At 39.0% G+C, this 23,665-nt stretch overlaps 1 protein-coding gene across 1 annotated transcript in view; it reads right to left on the bottom strand.

Moving 5' to 3' along the window:
* Nucleotides 1–23,665, bottom strand: part of TG (thyroglobulin) — a 2,464,750-nt gene that overhangs the window by 2,115,957 nt on the left and 325,128 nt on the right. The window contains exon 13 of the mRNA XM_044066937.1: nt 11,386–11,463. Within this exon, the coding sequence (XP_043922872.1) occupies nt 11,386–11,463 (78 nt within the window). The remainder of the gene's footprint in view (nt 1–11,385; nt 11,464–23,665) is intronic.

Here is a 23,665-nt window from a genome sequence, read left to right as displayed (position 1 = left end):
CAGAGACAGTGTTTAAGGATTGTTCTTATTCACAAGAAAGTTAAGAGAATAACAGGTTTTACATTAAGAATCGGAAGTCACAAACATTTTATTTCAATTAAAAGACATAATTTCATATATATTATTTGAATGTTCTGCAGACTTGTTCATTACCTGTTTTAAGCATGAAATGTGAACTGACCACAGAACATTATCTAACTACTCTGAGAATTTTACCTTTTAGTAGGCTGGTATGGATGGCATTAATTTCTGACTGTACTCCTCACTGAATTTTATAAGACACACACAGAAAATATTAGGCAGAAATAGGGATGATCTGCAAAATCAGGAACATTGGCTATAGACCAACCAAATATACATTCCATTCTACAAGCCATTTTACAAAAGAAACTACTGTACACGTTGAATTCCCAGATTCCCAGAACATTGTTAAGCATCGTACAATGCTCATCAAAGTGGCACTTTGTAGGGAACCCAGAAATAGCATGTTGCAAAAGAGAGATTAATAATATAGGTGATGGACAGCTCCCACCACCAAACATCTAACCCAGTCAGTTATGTGAAAAGTTATATTATACTAAATGCACAGTGACAGCTATGCTACTAAGCAGTGAGAAAAGGCCTTTTGGCTAAGGATAGAACTCGACTAAGATTATCAAAACTAAATGGGCATGTATTACAGAAGAAGGAGATAACTACAGTACATTGGAAGTATTGAGTGCAATCTTAGCAGAAATAAATACCAGAAAATACCAGATAATGAACAGAATCACAAGATGTAAAAAGATGGCATTAAGTTTCATTTTCATTTGTGACATAAACCTGAGACTTCCAGTAAACAGTGCTGGTGTCACTGCCACTGGACAAATAAATGTTGAGTTTTCCCTTTAGAGCTTTATATTTTCAGCATGGAAACCCTATAACTGTGTAGGCCCAGTTGCAATAACACCCACATGGTATGACAGAGGTCTTGGATTCTACTCTCAAATGAGGCCAAGCATTATTGTTTCATCTCTATGATTTAACAGTGCCTTAGTGGAGGGATTTTGCTGTAGTTGTGTGTGTGACTAAATAGAACATATTAATACCAGTGGGGCAGGTCCAGCAGATCACTGATATATGATGGTACCAGTCTCTGTCCTCAAAAAGCATTTTCAGCAGCTGGACATGAAATGTAAAAGTGTAAAATGCCTGAAATAGGGAAGTTTATGGAGAATAGGAAGTTCATTTCATGCTGAACATACCAAGTGCTGAAAGAGTATGGTAGCACTGAGAATAAAATAAAAGTAATATGTAAAAATCAGAATATGGAAAAACAGTGGTGCTAACAGATCAAATGATTGCTTGACAAGGTAATCTATAACGTCCATTCAAATATTTCAAGGAAGATAGTCTTGCTCACAGAGGAAGAAATGTGTTCCATAGTATCAGAACACACAGTTTAAAGGTGTGGTTGAGATTCTGTATTACTTATCAAAAATGCAACCCACTGAACCACTGAAATCTACCGCACAGAATGAAAATAATCAAAGACTGAATGCACCAAAATGGATACCATAACATAAAACATACCTGAAAGCAAACCAAAAATAAAACCACATAAAGGGCAGGTCTCCATGGCCCTTTGTAGGTGATTGCACCGCATGTCCCTTAATGATTTATTCTTATTCCAAAACAGTGTGACCTTTCAGAATGGGGAGAAAGGGAAATTACACTTATAACTGTTTATCATAACTGCAAAGATCATCAAAATCCAGTTTAGAAGAAAGATGTAGAGAAGGTCTACTGCAGGGTAGCCTGGCCAACAAGAGGCTAATGTGTCCCAGAAACAGTATTATAAAACTTTACTTATTAGCCTCAAATTTCCTGCATATACATCCCTACCCATGCATGCTGAATGACACCTTTGCAATGCAGACTGAGGTAGAATTTAAAAAGCCTAGCAGAATAATTTATTTATCTCGTATTGGTGAATATATGAACACCATTATTCTTATGGCTTGCTTCCATGGGAGACTCATGACTCAAAATACAAATAACTTTTAGCTAGTCTTTAGCTATGTAATGGAAAAATCAGTCTGGAGCTATATGCTTTGGGAACTCAGTGGGAGACTGAAAATGAATTAGTAGGCATGACTGGTGTAACTCAAGTTTGAATTATCTAGGATATAACTCAAGTTTGCTTCTAAAAAACACATATCAAAATCATGGCTCTGTTCCCACTCCACACTTGGCTGAACATAATTTTCTCTACATCCTTTATTATTCCCCCTTAAATTTCTATCCTATCACCTGTCCTTCCTACTCATTAATGCACTTCATACTGAATATGTAAGTACAACCTACTGTTAGCACAATAGCCTTATATTTCCTTTAAATAATACTACGTATATAATTCTATTTTTCTAGTCATTTTCTCACAACAGTCTCTCACTTCTTATATCATGTAAGTTTGCCTTTCAGTGAAGTTCACTGTAAATATTTATTATGCACACTATTTAGAAATGGAACTGCTATAATCCCTCTCAGCATTTTTTGTGACATTATTGTACATATGTATCATTCCTTAAACAAAGGAATGCAGAAGGTTAGATGGTAGTGGATTTTGCGAAAAGGATGGACATGGCTGTGGTGAATACGTATTTTAACAAGAGGGAGGAGCATAGGGTGACATACAAGAGTGGAGGAAGATGCACACAGGTGGATTATATCTTATGTAGGAGGGCCAGTTTGAAGGAGATTGGAGACTGTAAAGTGGTGACCGGGGAAAGTGCAGTTAGGCAGCATAGGATGGTGGTTTGTAGGATGACGTTGGTGATCAAGAAGAGGAGGAGGAGTGTGAGGGCAGCACCAAGGATCAAATGGTGGAAATTGAAAAAGGGTAATTGTGAGGTGGAGTTCAGGGATGAGTTAAGACAGGCACTGGGTGGCAGTGAAGAGTTACCAAATAGCTGGGTAACTACAGCAGAGCTAGTAAGGGAGATGGCTAGAAAGGTGCTTGGTATCACATCGGGACAGAGGAAGGACGACAAGGAGACATGGTGGTGGAATGAGGAAGTACAGAAGAGTATGTTGGCAAAGAAGAAGTGGGATTGTCAGAGAGATGAAGAAAGTAGACAAGAGTATAACGAGATGAGGTGCATGGCAAAGAGAGAGGTGGAAAAGGCTAAGGATAAGGCATATGAAGAGTTGTATGAAAGGTTGGACACTAAGGAGGGAGAAAAGGACCTGTACCAATTGGCTAGACAGAGGGAACGAGCTAGGAAAGATGTGCAGCAGGTAAAGGTGATAAAGGATAATGAGGGAAACATACTCACAAGCAAGGAGAGTGTGTTGAGGAGATGGAAAGAGTACTCTGAGGGGTTGATGAATGAAGAGAATGAGAGGGAGAGAAGGTTGGATGATGTAGGGATAGTGAATCATGACGTACAATGGATTAGAAAGGAGGAAGTAAGGATAGCTATGAAGAGAATGAAGAATGGAAAGGCTGTTGTCCCAGATGACATACCTGTGGAAGCATGGAGGTGTTTAGGGCAAATGGCAGTGGAGTTTTTAACCAGATTGTTTAATGAAATCTTAGAAAGTGAGAGGATGCCTGAGGAATGGAGAAAAAGTGTTTTGGTACCGATTTTTAAGAATAAGGGTGATGTGCAGAGCTGTAGTAACTACAGAGGGATTAAACTGATCAGTCACAGCATGAAGTTATGGGAAAGAGTAGTGGAAGCTAGGTTAAGAAGGGACGTGATGATTAGTGAACAGCAATATGGTTTCATGCTGGGAAAGAGCACTACAGATGTGATGTTTGCTCTGAGAGTGTTGATGGAGAAGTACAGAGAATGTCAGAAGGAGTTGCATTGTGTTTTTGTAGACTTAGAGAAAGCATATGACAGGGTGCCTAGAGAGGAGTTGTGGTATTATATGAGGAAGCCAGGAGTGTCAGAGAAGTATGTAAGAGTGGTACAAGATATGTACGAGGGTAGTGTGACAGCGGTGAGGTTGGGTTACATCAAGGATCAGCTCTGAGCCCTTTCTTATTTGCAATGGTGATGGACAGGTTGACAGATGAGATCAGACAGGAGTCCCCATGGACTATGATGTTTGCAGATGACAGTGTGATCTGTAGTGAGAGTAGGGAACAGGTGGAGGAGACCCTGGAGAGATAGAGATATGCTCTAGAGAGAAGAGGAATGAAGGTCAGCAAGACTAAGACAGAATATATGTGTGTGAATGAGAGGGAGGATAGAAGAATGGTGAGGATGCAAGGAGTAGAGGTGATGAAGGTGGATGGGTTTAAATACTTGGGGTCAATAGTTCAGAGTAATGGTGAGTGTGGAAGAGAGGTGAAGTAGAGAGTACAGGCAGGATGGAGTGGGTGGAGAAGAGTGTCAGGAGTGATTTGTGACAGACGAGCACCTGTAAGAGTGAAAGGGAAGGTTTACAAGAGGGTAGTGAGACCAGCTATGTTAAATGGGTTGGAAACAGTGGCACTGACAAAAAGGCAGGTGTTTGAGCTGGATGTGGCAGAGTTAAAGATGTTAAGATTTGCACTGGGTGTGATGAGGGTGGACAGGATTAGGAATAAGTATATTAGAGGGTCAGCCCAGGTTGGAAGGTTTGGAGACAAAGCCAGAGAGGAAAAATTATGTTGGTTTGGACATGTGCTGAGGAGGGATGCTGAGTATATTGGGAAAAAGATGCTAAGGATGAAGCTACCAGGTAACAGGAAAAGAGGAAGGCTTAAGATAAGGTTTATGGATGTGGTGAGAGAGGACATGCAGGTGGTTGGTGTGACAGAGCAAGATGCAGAGGACAGGAAGAAATGGAAACAGGTGATCCACTGTGGTGTCCCCTAACAGGAACAGCCGAAAGAAGATGATGATGTATAATTGTACATATGTATCATACTCTGATTTTTGTTGCTGTTAATTGCTTCATTGCTTGATTTTTGTTGATTGTGTAATTGCTGGGTTTTTTTCTAGAGCTTTTCTCCCTGTGCCTCTACTGAAAATAGGTATTCTGACCCAGTTGGACTTCCATGGTAAAAAAAATCTCAATAAATACGTAAAAAAAGATACCATTCCCAGTAACCCCCTAAAAGGAAATAATTTAGAAAATGTCACTAATGATCCTGTTACATCAGACATTGGCATTTGATCAGAACTAATGTTGAAAACTGGAAGTCAAACCAATTAATAAATGCAGACCAATGAATTTTCAAAGACTCAGAAAGTCAGCTCTGTATTAATTTGTCTTTACTTATTTCATTTTGGTGATTGTGTAGATGCCACTATGGTTATGACTTTTTTTCCAAGAAAGAAGCACGATGGTATGAAAAAAGATTAGAGGAAAATTAGCCTGGATACCAGAGATATCCTCATATTTTTGTATGGAGACTTTTCCGTTTGTTTCTGAATCAAAATAAAGAAACTGATTCAGCAGTTACTAAAAACTTCCTTGCTTGACTCATTCAGGTGATGCAAGGAAAGCAGAAATAATTAATTAACATTTAATTTACGATGTACTCAAAACCAACACACTTTAGGAAAGAAGAAAGTTCTTTTTCAAATCAGAAACTGAATTTGAAGCATACAGGAATCTGGGATTGTTATAAAATGAAGAAAGAGTTGGCAGCAGAAACATTTATATATATATATATATATATATATATATATATATATATATATATATATATCTTTTTTGCTTTGCTGGGCAAAAAGGTGCAGGTTTCAAAATTAACTTAAGTATTTAAAAAAATGAATGTCCTCGTATCTGTTGAATAAGAAAGAATATGATCTGTAATTAAAGTTTGGCCTGGCTGTTCACCTCCTTCTCATCAGTGTCCCCACTTTGTCATTTTACATACTTGTCAGTAAGACCCTAAAAAAATATCTACGTTGTAGATTATTATCCTGAACAGAAATACATCATTGTGCCAGCATAGACCTGTCTTCTCCCAGGTGGAACCTCTATCAAAATAAAGACAGGAGCTTTTGCACCATCATAATTCAAAAACTGTTTAGAACTCTTGCCTACATTTTGGCATCCAATATGACTATAAATGTTATTGCTCAAGTTACATTTCTGAGTCCATTCTGTAACACCTTATGAGTAAATAGCTGTGTCACTTTTTCAGTATTACAGTCATGGCCATAATCGTTTACCCCAAACTCACCTGATCCTAGATAAATAATGATGTCCTGTTCCTGAGGCCACATAGCTTATTTTGCTGTCTAAAGTCTAATTTTCAATCCCATAAGATCGTGGTAATGGGCAAGCAATGTTTCTCAAAATTTTCTTCTTCTAGTGTTATTTGTCTGATAATGGACATACCCAGTAGTACCTACCATCTGTCCTCACAATGCTCTGTTCTGTCCCTTGTTATTATTCCTTCTGATGCCAGATATAATACAGCCCCTGCATCATACAACTTGCTAACAAAGTTAAAGACTTGCAGTGTTCTACAAATGGACATTGCAAGGAGGCTTTATTTATTTATTGACATTTAGTTACTGGGGAAGTCCGACTTTGTAGGAGCCCATTATCAGCAGAAGCCCAGGGAGAAAAGGTCCGAAGTATTTCAAAAAATTTTAAGAACAATAATTTTACAGCCTTTAAAAATAATACAAAAACAACTACAATTTAAATAATTATATCAAATTAGACATAATATGAAAACGTTGGTTAAGAATAGGCACACGTTATATTATAATGATTTAATAGTTAGAGAAATTTTAGCCAGTTTATAGAAAAATTAAAGGTAAGTTAGTCTAATACAAACAGGAATTGCAAACTGATGTGAGAGAAAAGCATGGTTACCGTATATTTAGACAGAAAGCAAGGAGAGAGAAATTGATAGAAGTAAGGAAGTGAGTGAAGAAGGGAGAGTAAGGAGAAGCTAGGTATGAACAGGTATTTATTCATAGTTAGGGATACAGTTTATCCTGGTGTTGAGTAAGAAGAGGGACAGCTTTTGACTATGAAGTCTTTCAGAATGTTTTGAAGGATGGGAGGGAGGGTATTGACCTGACGGACAGAGATAATGAGTCCCAGGCCTTAGCAACATGGTACCAGTACAAACAATGCCCAGCTGGTATGATAGGCTTGTACACAGACAGCAGTGTTTGGTAACTCGATCATAATGACCGATTGGGAATGTAGTTGTACAGAACGGTATTTAGAGCTGGATAAGCAGATGGATGCTGGATAGCTGTATGTGTGGTAAGCAGCTTTGTATAGTTTAGTTGATGAGATAGTTCTAACCAATTTAGGCTTTTAGTGCTATGCAGTGGTGGCTCTGAAAGGCTTATTTGCTGCAAATGTAACAGCTTTGTTACAGAATTGTTCAAGTTTCGATTTTTGTGATGCCCAAAGGTTAGAAAGGATGGGAGCACCATAAAGGACTGTCAGGAGTAGTATAGCTTTAGTTGTGTTGGTGACAACGTTTTTGGCTCTGTAAAGCATCTCTAGTTTTTGATGAGTTTTTCTTATACAATTTTGTATATGCAGGTCAAATGTAAGATTATCATCCAATATCAGCCATATAGATTTATGTGAGAAGTGTCTTCAATGGTTGTATTATTAAGAGAGAGACCTTAAATTTTGTTTTTTCATGGGATAGGGATTCGGTGAAAAATAGAAGTTTGTGTTGTTTAGGGATGAGCATGAGTTGTAAGTTACAAAGTCATATTTCAGTTGCTGTTAAAACTCCCTAAGTAATATTTTGGAGGTGTTCTCTGTTGTCAGATGTGCAAATGAGTGTAGTCATCTGCATACTATATCAGGGAGGCCTGTTGGGTGGATGTCTGGAGGGTTTTGGTGAGAATATTAAATAGGAGAGGACCAAGGAAAGAGCCTTGTGGTACACTGATGGTAACTGGGAGTTATGGAGAGACTGTGGAGTGCCAATTTAGTGACTGATGCCTACTGGCTAGGTAGCTTTTGAATCATAAAAGTGTAGACTAAGAGAGACCTAATGAGGACATTTGAAGTAGAAGTTTCCTGTAACAAACTGTGTCGAAGGCTTTAGACAAGTCTAAAAATAAGGAGGAGACTGGTTTGCCATTATCTCTAACTTTAGAGATTGCAAGTATTGCATATGTAGATACATTATAGAAAGAAAGAAGGCAAACATTTTTTTGTCAAAATAGTTCAAAAGGCTCCTAAAGCCTTATCACAAATCAGGGAGAATATAACATTTGGAGAAATATGGGAAAATGGTCCTTTATATAATGAGCTTTACATCCTTTAAACACTCTTTCATTAGAGGGCAGATTTGGAAACAGTGGAGTGGTTCACTCTAGCATGGGATACACATAACAGACTCAGAAAGAAGGAGAAATTGAAATGAAAGGTCCATACCACTCTAAAAATACTAACAGGTTGGGTTTATTATTTTTTTATTATGCAACATCTGAGGTGGTCTAATTACTTAATCAATTAGAAGAAAATGTGTGAAGTCTTCACATATTAGAGGCATAGGTTAGCTTGAATTACCATGGAACAATAGTTTTGTATGAAAACTGTGTCACTAAAAATACTGAAACCCCTGTTGCCGCAAGGGAAACGGCTAGCTGCAACTGAATGTTAACCAAAGATATCACTCACAGCACCTTCTGGTGACCATGATATACAACACGTATAGTATATTATTAGAGTCTTTCTGCAGACTTTCCATTCCTGTTTGTGTTCAGCTGCTCACTATTACATACTGTTTACAACAGCAGTAAGAAAAAATGTGTTATTATTGTCCATGCTTGTGGGGTGTTTAAGCTTTAGCTGCCTCTTAGAATTTTCTGTGCTGTGTGAGCACATCCCTAGTTTAGCAACTGAACTTTTTTTGTCCAGAATAATTCCGGCTGTCCTGTAATTATGGCACTCTGATTATTTTGATATAAAAATGAACAGATATCAAACAAGTAGCTGGGAAACCTAGAGTAAAGTATGGATTTTTAATTTTAGTCTAGCACAGTAGTTGTATCCTTGACAAAGGGGATATACAGTATAGCAGTGGTGAATATCTCTTACAGCAGTGATAGACTACTTCGGACTGTGCGTAGATGACCACAGCAGGAAATGAAATGAGTGCAGTCAAGCGGTGTTCTCACTGCAATATCTTACGTACATACTAGATCTTGTTGGAACATCTATCCAACCATCCATCCACACCCATTTTTCCCATTTTTGCATATGGGGTTTGGGGTGTCACTTCAACAATAACAATCATCTAGAGCCAAGATTTACACAGCTGAGTGGCTAGCCCTGTCACAGTTGTTCTTCCACACCACACACTCACATGCACACACATATATCTGTGGCCAATTTAGAGTGTCCAGTCCATCTACTGCATGGTTTTAGACTGTGGGAGGGAAACAGAGCACCCAGAGGAAACCCATGTATGCATAAGGACGGCATCCAGACTCTGCAGAGAAGACAGCCCAGCTGAGAATAAAATTGGAGAACCTCTTGCTGTGGTGAGACCACTCTATCCACTGCATCAGTGTGCTGTATCTTGTTGGTAAATCTTTGTATGTATATATGAAGGTTTACATCTTTTGGCATTAACCTACGCATGGCTATTTCTTTTCAAGCAATAGTTCTGCTGGCATTGTGGGTTCAGTGATGTCAATTCAGGAAAGCACTAGAAAAGAAAATTGTTACTGTTTTTTTTTTTTTTTCTGACTGACACCATATTTTCAACATCTTCTACCACAATCTTTCAAAATGTAACCATTAATCAAGTGGTTGCCATGATTGCAATACAAAGCTGAACATCCGTTTTAAGAAAGAGGATGGAAGGTTTGTCAGTCAATAATAATTCCAGCAACAAAAGGATGACCAGACAATGGTTTTATAAGTAGTCATTCCAGAGGGAAGCAACATCCCAAATACTGTACAGGAGAGTTAGAAAATAAATAGCCATTTAAAAAGATTAATCAGATATTTTAGAAAACATATTGTTTGCAATGTCCTGTGAGTCAGATTTGTATATCTGACAGTTGTAGTTTGTTACTTACTGCCCTTTTCAACTTTCTGAGTAAATACTTTTGATGTGTTATTCTTGTTATAAACTGATGTTAACAAAAGCTATAAGGGTTCAAAAATATCACAAAAAATGGCTTGAAACTAAGTGTGGTATGCAATATTGTCAAGACAGTAGACAGGCTTGGTAGGTTTGATGATTTGTTTTGGATGAGAAACTGTATGTTTTTATATGATAGCATGACCATCATTGACACCTTTAGCAAAATACCAAAAGAGTAACAAAACTGCCTCCCAAGTGTCACTCCACTAACATAACTATACCTGTTGAATAAAGGAACTTGTCCATTACCCATTCAGTCCGTGAGCTTACAAAACTAAGATGTCTCATTTTAACAAGCCTTTTTCTGTCTGAACAAGTATGCATTTAGTCATACCTCTCAAGTGTTCCTGATTTTGCCTCACATTTTTTGCCCTGTCCTCCATTTTTTTTTTTTTTGAGAAATCACTGAGGATTAGAGAAGGTAATAATGATAGAAATGATAGATTCACACTTCCTGTTTTTCATAAAAATGCATGTTAATATAAAGCCTGATGTTATATTCATTTTTAAGTGAATTAGAGTAATATTTAAAAAGTGTCCCTGATTTTGAGGCCTCTTCCCCCAATTCATAGGAAGGGGTACTAGAGTAACACCTAAGCATTGTTTGTGTCACACACTTACCAGTACTGGGTTTCAAACCCCTGCCTTGATATGTATTGCTATTACACTGTTATGCAGTTATTGCACGTGCCACAGAGCTTACTTATTTTTTACTTTGTTCAGATTCGTTGAGCAAAAATGTTAAGAGGTATGCATTCAGTAAATGAGAACACTTTGTGTGGGGCTGTCTAGATGAGGGTATTAAGGCTGCTGTACAAACTTCAGGAAAATCATGTCAGGAAAGAATAAGAGATCTCAGTATAAAAGAAAAAGAGGAAAAGGAACACTACAGCATGTGACAAACATTTACTGAGTAAAAGACATTCAGTGGAGGTAATTTGTCCAGTATCACTCAGCACCAGGAATTCTCACATTACTGAAAAAGTAGGTTCGTAACAAGCTACCTGCAAAAATACTGACTTACAGACAAGAGGGAATCTATATCACATATGATCTCAGTCTTGCTGATGTTAGAGAAAGCTATAGGGAAAAAGTGGATTGCTGCAAATTAGTTGGACCACGTTGTAAGACAGATATGCCAGATACCATCTTAACTCATTAGGGTGAATGAGAGATTTTCTGCTAAAAATATTATTTGCCTTTTATCTCAATCATTTATTTAGAAAGATAAATAAGAAACAACAATATACTAGAAAACCTGGAATGAGTTATTAAAAAATGAAAATATAAACTCTTACACTTACATTTTGGTAACTGCTGTGAACGAGTCACCAGAGAATTTTGAATGTAAGATCCATATTCAGTCACACACCAGCAGTGACCTAGTAAGATATAATGAATACAACATATTAACTTTGAAGCAATTGTAGTTACAGATGAGCAAAAGCAATTTGCAAACATCTATCCTTAGTTTTAATGATATTAAAACAGATAGGAAATGCCTACCATTTCAAAAATCCCTGAACTTCAACTGCAGAACACTGATCACATGCAGGTCACATGATCTGTTTAAGTATATGTGGCAATGCTGTAACAACAATACAAATTAGATCTACAAGTTTCACTTTAAGGGGCCTTATGTTATAGGAGGGGTGTCTGGATGAGGTTGTAGGTACATGAAGAGCACCAGTAGCTTTCAAGTCTGTCCATCTACTTATCTGCTGCTTTCTGCATCGGTCTCACTAAATTTATCTTCTCTTTCATATACCTGTCTCCCATTCTAAAAGCTGCTATGTCTAATTGTATCCTGATTTAATTTAGATTTCCAATATATTCCTCCATTTTCCATTCCCTTTTGCATATTAAACATGCTGAAATACCACAGTGTCTCCTCCTATTTTGGCCAGTCTATGAACTGCCTTGGTTTCCCTTTCTTAAAAATCCATCCACTGGGCTCTTGTCCTTACATAGTTCAAGCCTTCAGAATAGAATCCAGCATTGCAAGGAATGTCTCACCAACAATTTGTATAATCACAAAACAAATTATTTCTACTGCTTGCTGCACTGCTTCTTGAGCCACCAGGTACATACCTCTCAACTGTACAGATTGTTGCAGAATGTCCAGATTTTTGCCTCATGTCATGGTCCATTTTTCATAAAATTGTTGTTTTCTAGCAAATTATTGGCAAATAATTAAAGACTGAAGTCAGAAAATAATGACAGAATTTGAGTTTCAGACTTCATACCTTTCATAAAATTCATGTTAATACAAAATCTGTTCTTCTATCAACTTTCTAAATTTGCAGGAGCAATATTTAAAAATTGTCCCTATTCTTGGGCCTTTGTCCCCCATTATTTATGGCTTGGTCTAGATTTCTTGCTCTAAGAGGTTGAGAGGTATGCACCAGAACCCTTCAGGTTCTCCTCAGTCATGCCATACTTTTGTTTTTTGTAAGTCATGACCTCTAACCTTAGGCCCCTTTCTTGATCTGTGCCACTTTTTCCCACTTTATCATATATTCTCTGGGTTCTTGTGTCCCTTGTACAGGCCTGAGGATCCTTACACATGGAACTCCATCTCCCCCATATTAACCTGTAACTTCCATTACACTAACAACAATATTATCCAATAGTCAGATGATAAAAAAGAGTCACTGACGAAGAAAGATAAAAAATATATTTTCACTGTCATTAAAGATGCCAGTGTAATAAAACATAAACACATACACACACCGACATGTATACACAGAACTTATATATTGTAGGTACACAGACAGTGTGGTTATCACATAAAGAACAATATATTCACTTTATATTGAATCAATATATTCACTTTATACTGAATTCCTGATTATACAAATGTTCTGGTTGTAACAGCCTCCATTGATGATAATTATGAACAGTCTCTGTTACTCATGCCAAGTTCAACTCAGCTTGTGTCAGTGAACACCGCACTCATGTTGTTATCATGCTGAGCCATTTGAAATACTAGCTAGATAATCCTTTCCAGTGCTGCAGTCTTGGCAGATGTTTGACAATTGCTTGCAAATCTGTAATGAAAATCATTCCACTACATCCATCTGTCTTATGGGATAAGATGACTACAGATTTGCATAACTATAATATCCATCCACATACCCCTTTTTCTATTTTTTACACATGGCATCAGAGTGTGACATTAACTACAAATGAGGCTTGGCAAAAGCCAAGTTGTCCTGGGACATCTTCAAGGGGGTGTATGGTTGATATTAATGGAAGTTCAATGGGTTGGGTAGGTGAAAGGGTTAAAAGGTGGGAGGAATGATTGGAAGGAAATGAGATAAGGGTGGGATGTGCTTAAGGGATTTAGATGAGTGTAGCTGGGTAAGTAATCACATTTTGGTGTGAATTTGCTATACTGCAGGTTCATGTCCTGACGGCAGGTATGTTCTTTGGTCAGGCAGGCCTTGGTTTGGTGGTGGCTATGAGGAAGTGAGTGCCTGGGGTGTGGTCATAGATATGGTGGTTGGAGGTGACGTGTGTGTGTGTTTTTTTTTTTTTTTTTTTTTTGAGGGGAGGGCATACTTGAAACACACTTGGATTTTTTCCTCAGCATCATATATTTGTGGAGGGGAGAGTCACGTTGTTTGGCTTTGTGGTTGGTCATGTTCTCCTGCTGAGAAGTGTCTGTTTCATCTTCATGGTTTTTTAGAGTGTTGTGAGATTTTATTATGCTTCACAGACCCTTCTACAAATTAGTCTAACTTTGTATCTCCATGAGAATTAACACTGGTGCCATGACTTTAACTGCTGCTTCTGTGAATTACTTGTGAAATTCGAGCTGTTCTCCACTTTTGTATTGCTCTCATGGTTGCCCTTGTCATTGCTGGTGTCGACGGTTGATTTATTCCTGTAGGACACTGATTTGTATGAATTAGGGCTTCCCCTGTTCAGATTGGTGGAATATTCCTAGATAACATGCCCAAATGTGCTTTTTCACGCACTCTGGCTTTGAGGGCTGCAGGTCGCTACTGTAGTGAAGCTTTGAGCTTCGGCCTTTGTGCCTATGGAAATCATTTCTGTAGTGGAGGTTTCCACCTCGCAGAAGGCCAGTGTAGGTACCTAGGGCAGAAAGAAAAATAAAAGTGTATGTTTGTTAGCTCCTTTAGATTTATAGGAGCAATATGTGACAACCATCATTGAGTTGGAGTAGGAATCAATGTATTGTTTCGCTTGTCCCTCTGAAAACGGCAGTCACAACAACACAGCCGGTAGTAGATCTGCCTTTCCTTTAGTTGACCAGCATTTTAGTGGGCTCCTGTCCTTCACAAACTGCGTGCTATCACAGAGCCAGGTATGATAGCCACCTCCTATTTTATACAAGCAGTAGTTAAAACTGGTAGTTTAGTCCTTTAGAAGGTGGCTGGGTGATAATTGGTTAGGTCAGGATCCCTCGGTGTTTTCTTGTGACATTTTGGACTTTATTAGAAAAACAAAGAGAATAGTAGCGGTATAGCGCTTAATGCAGTGGTGGTAAAAGTAAGCGCTTGATGTACAAGGGGGTTGAGGACCCATCTTTTGATTGTCAAGTGGGGAAAAGGGTAGTGATTTGCTTCTGTCATGATTTTATATTATTGCTAACCGTTTACTTAGCTAGAGTAGCGTTGCCCAACTTTCGGTGGCTGGAATTTCTGGGAGACTTGCACCGTGTCTTCCACGGATGTTTGTGATTGTGTGATGTGGTGCGGCGGAATGTGGTGCAGACTTCTGGATGCTGACTCCTAATTTTACTGTGGTAGCGACTGGTTTACTGCTAATGTCGCAGGCTTTGAGGTACTGGTAAAAAAAAAACTGCCTCTGCACAGGCGCGGTGGTTAGGATAGCTGTTGGGGGAGGGTGAGAGTGATTACCTCTCAACTGTACAGACTTCGCAGTATGTACAGATGTTGTCTTATGTGTGGGCCCATTTTCATAAGTGGTGGTTTTCTGGCAAATCAGTGGCAATTTCTTAAGGATGGAAGTTACACAATAAGGACAGTCATTTGAGTTTTAGACTTCATACGCTTCAGACAATTCAGGCTAATGCAAAACCTGTTATTCTGTCAACTATCTAAGTTTGTAAGAACAATATTTAAATTTGTCTTTAGTAAATTTGTCTGAGTGAATGCTGCATGCTACGCCTCTGCTAGCATACCCTTTCACCGTACAGTGAAGTGGAGTTGCATAAAATATCAGAAGGAATTTTTCTGCTGTTTAAAGGTTTATTGATTGAATGTCTTGTTTTTTGAATATGCAGGCACTCTTTGAATGATGTTTTGTACCATGGCTTGTAGAGGATTGTATACTCATAGCTGTTGCCCTTCCATCTTCATATTGGGGATCTCTGGCCCTGACAGTGGGGAACAAATGGGTAACACATACTAATGGCTAACTAACCTCTTCAACTGGGAAGGGCATAGGATGGTTAAAATATGTTGGTTACTTATAAAGAAGATCTTTCAAATGAATTAATATGATTCATTTCTATTATTACAACACAGTAACCTAGATGATGTAAATATACCATTTTGATGTTGTCAGGTTCATTCACCATCTCCTCCAACCTTAAAATAAGATGAAGGACTAAAGTGTCCAGTAAGGTCTTGCAGGAATTCAGGAAGCAAAGCAGATGGTATTTTTGTTTTACATTTCTTTACAAGATGTTAGTTCAGTTTTCAAGCTCTAGATGATATGACAGCAGTTGTTAATTCACTTTGAATAGGGTAGACTATGGGAAACCTTGCTATCAGCATACGTTTCGGATGCTGTCCCAGATGTGCTGGCTTTGCTGAATAAAGATGGGTGATTCAGGGATTTTTGCAACTCGGATGGTGAAAGCGGGAGGTGTAACTTTTATGGTGAAGACGGGTTGAGTTAGTACTGCCAGTTCATCACATATCATTTATTTATTTATTTTATTTATTTATTTAATTAATTATTGGACATGTTTACTGGGGTGGTCTGACTGGGTCTGCTGAACCCATTTGCAGCAGAGGCCCTGGGAGAGAAGCTCCACATACAAAAGTGCAGTATAATCCAGTACAATAGAAATACTGTATAATCCAGCACAGTACAAACGACATTAGGAATACTATACAAAATAAGTGGAAAGAACATAAACTATGCTACAAGATATTACAATATATACTTCACATCTAGACAATTCTATCAAGTTAAACATTATATACAATAATAGTCACTCTCGCCGTATACATAACCTATGTGTCTAAAAGTAGTATGTAGACAGTGCAGTCTAAGACATTGACTGCTATAATACATGAAACATAAAATGTTGGTTTCAGTTGGGAAATATAGCCAGAAAGTTGGTGATTAAGAAAGATAGTGGGAGAGTTAAGAGTAGAGGCATTACAGTCTGAGCAGTAGCATAAGCACATGGTATAGAAACAGAGAAGGGGTTAGGAGAGCCTTAAGATCTTGCAGAATGAGGTAGTGAAATGGGACAGAGAAGGACAAGGCTATTTGATAGGGCATTGGAGGCATAGCTTCAGTTTTGGCTGCTTTGTCATAGATGTGGGTGGTGGTGGTACATTCCTTCCCGGGTTGGCAGGATAGGTTGTCCTTGAAGATGTCTTGGAATGTGTGTTATGTATTTTGGATGACTTACATGTCTCTTCTTTTTTGCAGATGGGGTCTTGGAACGCTGTGGCTGTAGTTTGGAATAGGTGGGTATAAGATGGAGCCTTCTCCTTACATATTAGAGGATTTACTTTTTTCCTTTTCTTTGTAGATGATGGTGTGCTGAGTTCCAGTGGTGAGATACAGTGAGTTCGCAGATGAGCATGCTTTGGTGTCGAATAAGCGGTGGAGTCATTGGGTGAGTAATCAGAAATGGATAGGTTAAAAGGCAAGCACAGTGATTCAGAAGAAGAAGAAGAAAGAAGCACAACCAACGTTTTGTTTAACTCTAGAATAAGTATTATGTTTTATGACCTTGTTTGATTTGTGTTACAGGATAATGTACAATCCATGGTAGAATTAAGAGTTTTAATATTTAAGTATCATGGGATGCAGTGGTGCATCAGTTTGTTTCATTTCACAGCTAGAGGTTCTCTAGTTTGATTCTCAGCCAGTTTTGTGAGCCTTGCGTGCCCTCCTTGTGTTTGTTTGGGTTTCCCTGGGTACTCTTGGGTTTTCTTCCATGCTGCTAAGTTACTAGTTACTTAATATTGGATATATTTGTACAGGAAGACATATAGATCACATACGTTAGATGGTCATCATAGTGAGAATGGTTTTGCTGCATGTTTAAATCTGAATGCATGTTTCAGTGGAAGTCCTGATCACTTGGCTGGGCACATTGAGGTTACAGACAGAGTGCTGAGTGAGTAACGGTCAATGCCCTGATGGAAATGGACTTGAAGCATAATGGGTTTTGTGGATGTTTTGAGTGCTGGAGAGGCTATAGGGTATTAGGTAATTTTATTCAATGGTCATAAGGCACATTACAGTTGGGCAGTGGTGATTTCTTGCAGATGTAGGACATGTTTATTTGGCCAGTTTGAATGGGTTACTTTGGTAGGCTTAATAGTTGATGTAGTTTAATTTCTACAAGTGGGATGGGGTTGGCATGTCACTAATCTTGTGTTGACCAGGTGGCATAGGATATTTTCATTCTGGTATAATCTGGTTTTGACCTGTGGCATGGGGCATTTTCAGTTTGGTATATTGTTGGTGGCATTCAAGGGTATTGGTAGAGTAAGGAGGGGTCAGACTGCTAAAGCCATCATGGGGTTTAGATGCCTTAATTTTGATATGGGTAGCTTGTGTTGGCAAGGCGGTTGTTAAATGGCATTTTGAAGTTCTTCAGGTTCTGCATGTCATTGGGCAAGTAAAGAAATTGTTTGGGAAGGGTGATATGCAGTTGCTTCAGTTTGGTGGTTGGGTGTTGAGTATTTTTGCTCCAGTGGCAGTTGATGCTTTGGTAAGCATTAGGTAATTGCCAAAGGCTGGTAATGTCCTGGTAATTATTGTGCACTGAATGACGTTTGGCCTTATCCTCTAAGGGTGACTAGCTGATGGAAGTTGGTGGTGAAGGGGAACAGCCTTGGCAGGCTGGTGGCAGAGAAGAGGGACAGGCTTGCCCTCTTCTGTTCCCCCTCTGGTGTCTGGTGGTGCATTTCAAGGAGTTTTTGTTGAATAGATAAGCAGGCAGAGGTAAGGACGCTGCTTATTTGGTTTGAAGGTAATTCAGTGAATGGTTTAGTAAGTGAGCAAAGGTATAGATGTTGCCTACTGGGTCGGATGAGCAGGTACGCTGTCCTGATTAATATTTGGTATGGACGCTGCTTACTGGACAGGATGAGCAGGTACGCTGTCCTGATTAACATTGCAAAGATGTTTATGCTGTGTTTAGAATTGACTACACTATGTCCAGTTGTATTTAACAAATTTTGGTAATCAAAGTTATGTTATGGAAGTTTTAATAAAAGTCGTCAAATGTCATTCGGTGTGTTGTGTTTATTGACTGGGACCGGGACAACTATCAATTAGAGCCAATGTTCACATTAGCAGGTGGCTAGCCTTTCCACAGTACTTTTACCGCATACATGCATGCACACTCACACCTATGGCCAATTTGTAGGATTACATAAATATCTTTTACAAACGGGGCTTTTCTACTAGAAATACGTTGGGAATCAGTTTCAATGGAACTGCAAAAGAAACAAAAATAATCAGTGGGACAAGCCTTGATGTGCACTTATACGTCAAACCATTGTATGATAGAACTCTTTATCCCAAGTCAGGAGTTTTCAGCGCAATCACATGCAATGAAGTAAACTCAGGGGCCTTACCATCCAGAAATGCCATAAAGAGTGTGCAAAGTCACCAAAGAAGAAATCTAGGAAGAAACAAATCCAGTACATCAGCAATAAGGTTAATTTACTTCAGTGGGTGGCAATATGTTCCTTTATCTCGGGGTGAGTGAACAAATAATAAACTGTATTACAAGTAATTCAAGTCAAAAAGGAAATAATGATCACATTATTTGAGACAACAAAATCAGACCTAACTGTGCAACATCATTATCCATAAAGACAACAAATCCTTACTGAAAGTGGCAAAAACAGAAGGGTAAATGCAGAACATCAGAAAATAGGTTCTGCACAACAGGAAGGGATACTGGATCGCAATAGAAAAGTAGCAGAACTCAAGGCAACTGCCATTATGAGGAGAGGATGTTATCCTAAGCCCAAGAGAAAAACCAATGTGATATAATAAAGGGAGTCTGGGTATGAATTCATACACAGTTTTGGTATGCATCCACAGTTGTCAATAAGCCAAACCATTACATGCATGAGTAATGTATAAGTGACTATTTATAGGTACATATTGTCACTGCGTGTGGTACAACATGCCAAGAATAAAGCATTCTTACATCTCATGACAACCAAACTAAAAAGGTCATCTATACAAGCTGCTATCCATCATTTCATCTTTTCTGCAGACATAGATAAGCAATGGAATGTACAGTATATGTAATAATAACAGGCTCACGGTCCAGTATTAAAACATAAGCATCGTTTTACTAATTACAATTGGTCATTTACAGCTTGAGCAGATGACCATTTTCTAAGCATTTATCTTTGTTCTACAATATGACTAGAATTTAACAGCAGTAGTTTAACAATAATAGAAACAGATCATAAGGACATTTATCTGATACCAAAAAAATTGTGTTAAATTGCTTGTTACAAGCATATTTAATCAAGTGCAAAAATACCAAGTGGTAAAACAGTCAAACTGCCCTAGTGTTATGTTTGCTGAACTTTGACAGCTATAGGACAGTGTATGTATAGCACAACACCACATTTACATTAGCAGTTGGCATGCCTTCCAAAATGCTATTTTTTATATATCAAAAGCAACATATAAAGTTGGGGTAGTGGTACTGAAGCAGGGTGGCAAAATAACTGGGTCAAATCTTTCCTGCCCTAGTCTTCTAGTAACAACTACCAAACCACTGGCAAACTGTTGGAGACAGATGCTTAATCACTAGGCTTCCAGGTCACCAGGAACTGTATGAAAACAGTGGCTGAGATTCAAAAGAAGGCTTACCATGATGGGGAATGTTTAGCTAGGCAGCTTTCCCCATCATGGTATGCATTCCCAGTTCTAATACTGCTGTGGTGTAGAGATTTTCCCATCATGAGGCCTCAAAATAGGGGCATTCATGTGGGTAGAGTTGTATAATAATGCTACAGTCTGGGGAACTGGTTAATGCTAATCCGCCATGTTCTCTTCCCCAGAAATGTCAATAGCACTTAAGAGGCAACATAAAATGTCACTATTGGAGGAAAATAGGGTTGCCACCTGTCTGAAAATTTTCCTGACAGTCAGGAAATTAGGGTCTCTGTCAGGAACCCAGAAATCAAGATCTCTGTCAAGAAATCCAGCTATGATGAGTACTTGAAAGTTATTTTGAATCATTCTGAGAGCTAACACATTTCTGAATTACATAGCTCTCAGTGTATTAAGGAAAATCTCATCAGAATCAGGGACAAATACAGAAATAATCAGAGGCACTTTTAAAATATTAATACTGTTAACTTATGACATTAACAGAAGAAGAGGATGTGAATTAATATACATTTTCTGAAGTAAAAGACATCTGTAACACTTTTTTGGCATTGTTTAAATGTAATCCACCATCTTTCCTCCAAAAGACACCAGTTTTAGGAGGGATTAAGAATTAAGGTAGATATTACTAAAATTTCATTCAAAATTATTGACATTTGAAAGTTATACTGAAGTATGTTTCCTAAAATGATTACTGTTTCACTTGGAATTTTTTACATGCATTCAAATGCAGTGTAAAAACAATCATTGCTGCTGTGCTCATGCTGGTTTGTATGTGTATGTTCATAGGTTCATAGGTTAGTACTAGGCTATCGGCCCTAGGGCCTATACAAGCCTAGCCATAATAATTCCCTGGCTATTTCTTCCCAGAATATTTACTTCCTGGGTCCCCTGTCTAGCAGGGCGACTGACATGATCCCTAGGGTGAATTTCCTATCTCCCATCCGATCGTCAAGGTTCCTTTTGAAGAGGGTCAAAGAGTCACTCAGCTTGACATGTATGGGCAGTCTATTCCAGAGTATGGAGAGTCTCTGGGTCAGGAACCTATCTCTCCAGTATATTTTGTTCATTGTGATGACCAGGTTTAGATCCCTGGAGCATGTGGCTCTGAGGGATTGGGATGTCCAACAGCACTGGGTTTGACATGGCCTTGTATGTTAAGCAGAGATTGCCTCTGAGTAGGCGATATGCGACAGAGTATAGCTGGAGTTTTTTTAGACGGTCAGCATAGGGCATCTGCTTTAGGCCTGTGATTCTTTTAGTGAGGTATTTGTGGCCTTTCCAGTTGTTGCAGATGTCTTGTGATGTACATACCAAACGAGGGCATTGTACTTTATAATGGGTCTAATGAGGGATAAGTACAGTGGGACAATGACCTCCTCTTTTCTGGATGAAAAGCCCTTAGTGATGAGGAGTGCCACATAGAAGGTTTCCTGACTGTTGTGGCTATGTGGTTATCGAAGATGAGACCACTGTCCACCTGTGTCCCTAAGTCCTTTATCTCACCTTTGGTGTTTAGTGTACTGCCACTTATGTGGTAATTCATGGGTACATGGTTTTACTGAATCCCCAAATGATGTGGATATTCTACAAAAGGACCTTACAGAAACAGATGCTTGATGCCAGAGCCAAGGGGATAACTATACATTTCTTGGCATTGAGGTTGAGCCCATGTCTCTGGCATCAAGCATCTGTTTCTGTAAGGTCCTTTTGTAGAATATCCACATCATTTGGGGATTCAGTAATGGCTCCCAGTTTGCAGCCATCTGCGAACTTTGCTAGCCAGTGCCCCTTAGTGCTGGCCTATACTTCAGAGAAGTAGATGCCAAACAAGAGCGGTCCTAGGACTGAACCCTGAGGTACTCCACTTGTCACTTGTCTGGAGCTGGATTTTGAGTCTGCTACTTTTACAGTGTGGGTTCTGTCAGTAAGCCAGTTGGCAACCCATTGAGTGATGTAGGGATTAATGCCCAGCTTGGTAAGTTTATCTATGATTCCACAATGGGGGATGGTGTTGAAGGCTTTGGCGAGGTCCAGATAGACTGTGTGAACTGCCTTACCCTTGTCCATGGCTCTGGAGACTGATTTGAAGAAGTCAATCAGGTTGAGGAGACAAGATTGGCCCTTTACAAAACCAAACTGGGTGGGGTCCAGTGTTTGAAGGTTGCCAATGTTTTTTTTTTTTTTATAAGTTCCATGATAATGCATTCCATGGCTTTGCAGATCAGGCTCATCAGACTGATGGGATGATAGCTCCCAGAATACAAGGTGGATCCCCCTTTGTGGAGTGGGATAACTGTAACTGTGCACCACTCATTGGGCACGAAGCCTGAGGTGAGGCTATGATTAAACATGACACTTAGGTGCAATTTCATTTTTTAGTTCATGTAGCGCACAACCCAGGATGTCATCTGGTCACGTGGATGCTGTATTCTTAGCTTTGGAGAGTGCATTTTTTATCTGCGTGGCCGTGATTACTGGAATTTGACAATCTTTTGATACAAAGATGGACCCTTTAGGTGGCGAGAGAGGGGTGAAGTTGTCACTGAATCTGCCAGGATATTGGCAATATCCTTGGGATGAGTATATTTAATGCCATTCTGTTGTAGCTCAGAGCAGATCTGAGCATTGCCATTTAGATTCTTGACATAAATATAGAATGCCTTGTGGTTGTCCTTGGAATCTTTGGCAATTTTATTTTCATAACTAGCTTTGGAGGATTTTGAGAGATCTCAGCTTCTTAGTGAGGCCGGTAAGGGAGTTTTTTTGCATCCTGGGATTTTCCTCTTTTCTGCAACAGTTTCTTCCTTCTGTTTTATAGTTTGTTTCTTGCAGGGGACCACCAGATCGGTCTCCTTTTTTTGAAGGAGACTGTCTTGGTTCTGTTTGGAATTGCATGATTCATGCACGAGTGGATGTGCTCATATAGTACCTTAGTGTAGGATTCAGCAGTCAAACTTTCAGTTCCCATCTGCATGGGTATCATGAAGCTTGTCACTTCTGACTTGAGTAGCATGAAGTTGGCTTTAGAGAAGTTTTTTATAAAGGTTTCCCTACAGGGTGGTGGGGTTGGGATGTGGACGTCAAGGGTAATTAGCTTATGGTCAGACCTGACCAATGAGGGGGTGACCACTGGTGTGGAGCATCAATCTCCCATGTTGGTAATGACCAGGTCTAGGATATTTGAGCCCCTGGTGGGACTATGGATTAGTTGGTCCAGGGTGTTGGAATTTATGAATTCCAAGAACCGTCGGGCAAAGGTGTTGATGCCCGAATAGTTTTCCCAACGGCAGGGTAATTGAAATCACCCAGTATTAGGGTGTTTGGTTGTATCTTAATATTTTCTAGTATGTTTAAAAAGGTGTAGTGAGAATCTTGGGGCATGGTGGGGGATCTGTAGCAAGCTACAGTTTGGATTGCAGTCTTACCTAGTGTTAGTTGCACCTATAGAATTTCAGATGCATTTTG

The sequence above is a fragment of the Protopterus annectens genome, chromosome 3.part1 (genome assembly GCF_019279795.1).
Source record: "Protopterus annectens isolate FY-2018-M chromosome 3.part1, PAN1.0, whole genome shotgun sequence".
NCBI classification, from domain to species: Eukaryota; Metazoa; Chordata; order Ceratodontiformes; family Protopteridae; genus Protopterus; species Protopterus annectens.
The sequence above is the reverse complement of the archived record's forward strand: the minus strand, read 5'-3'. Positions and strand labels throughout refer to the sequence as shown.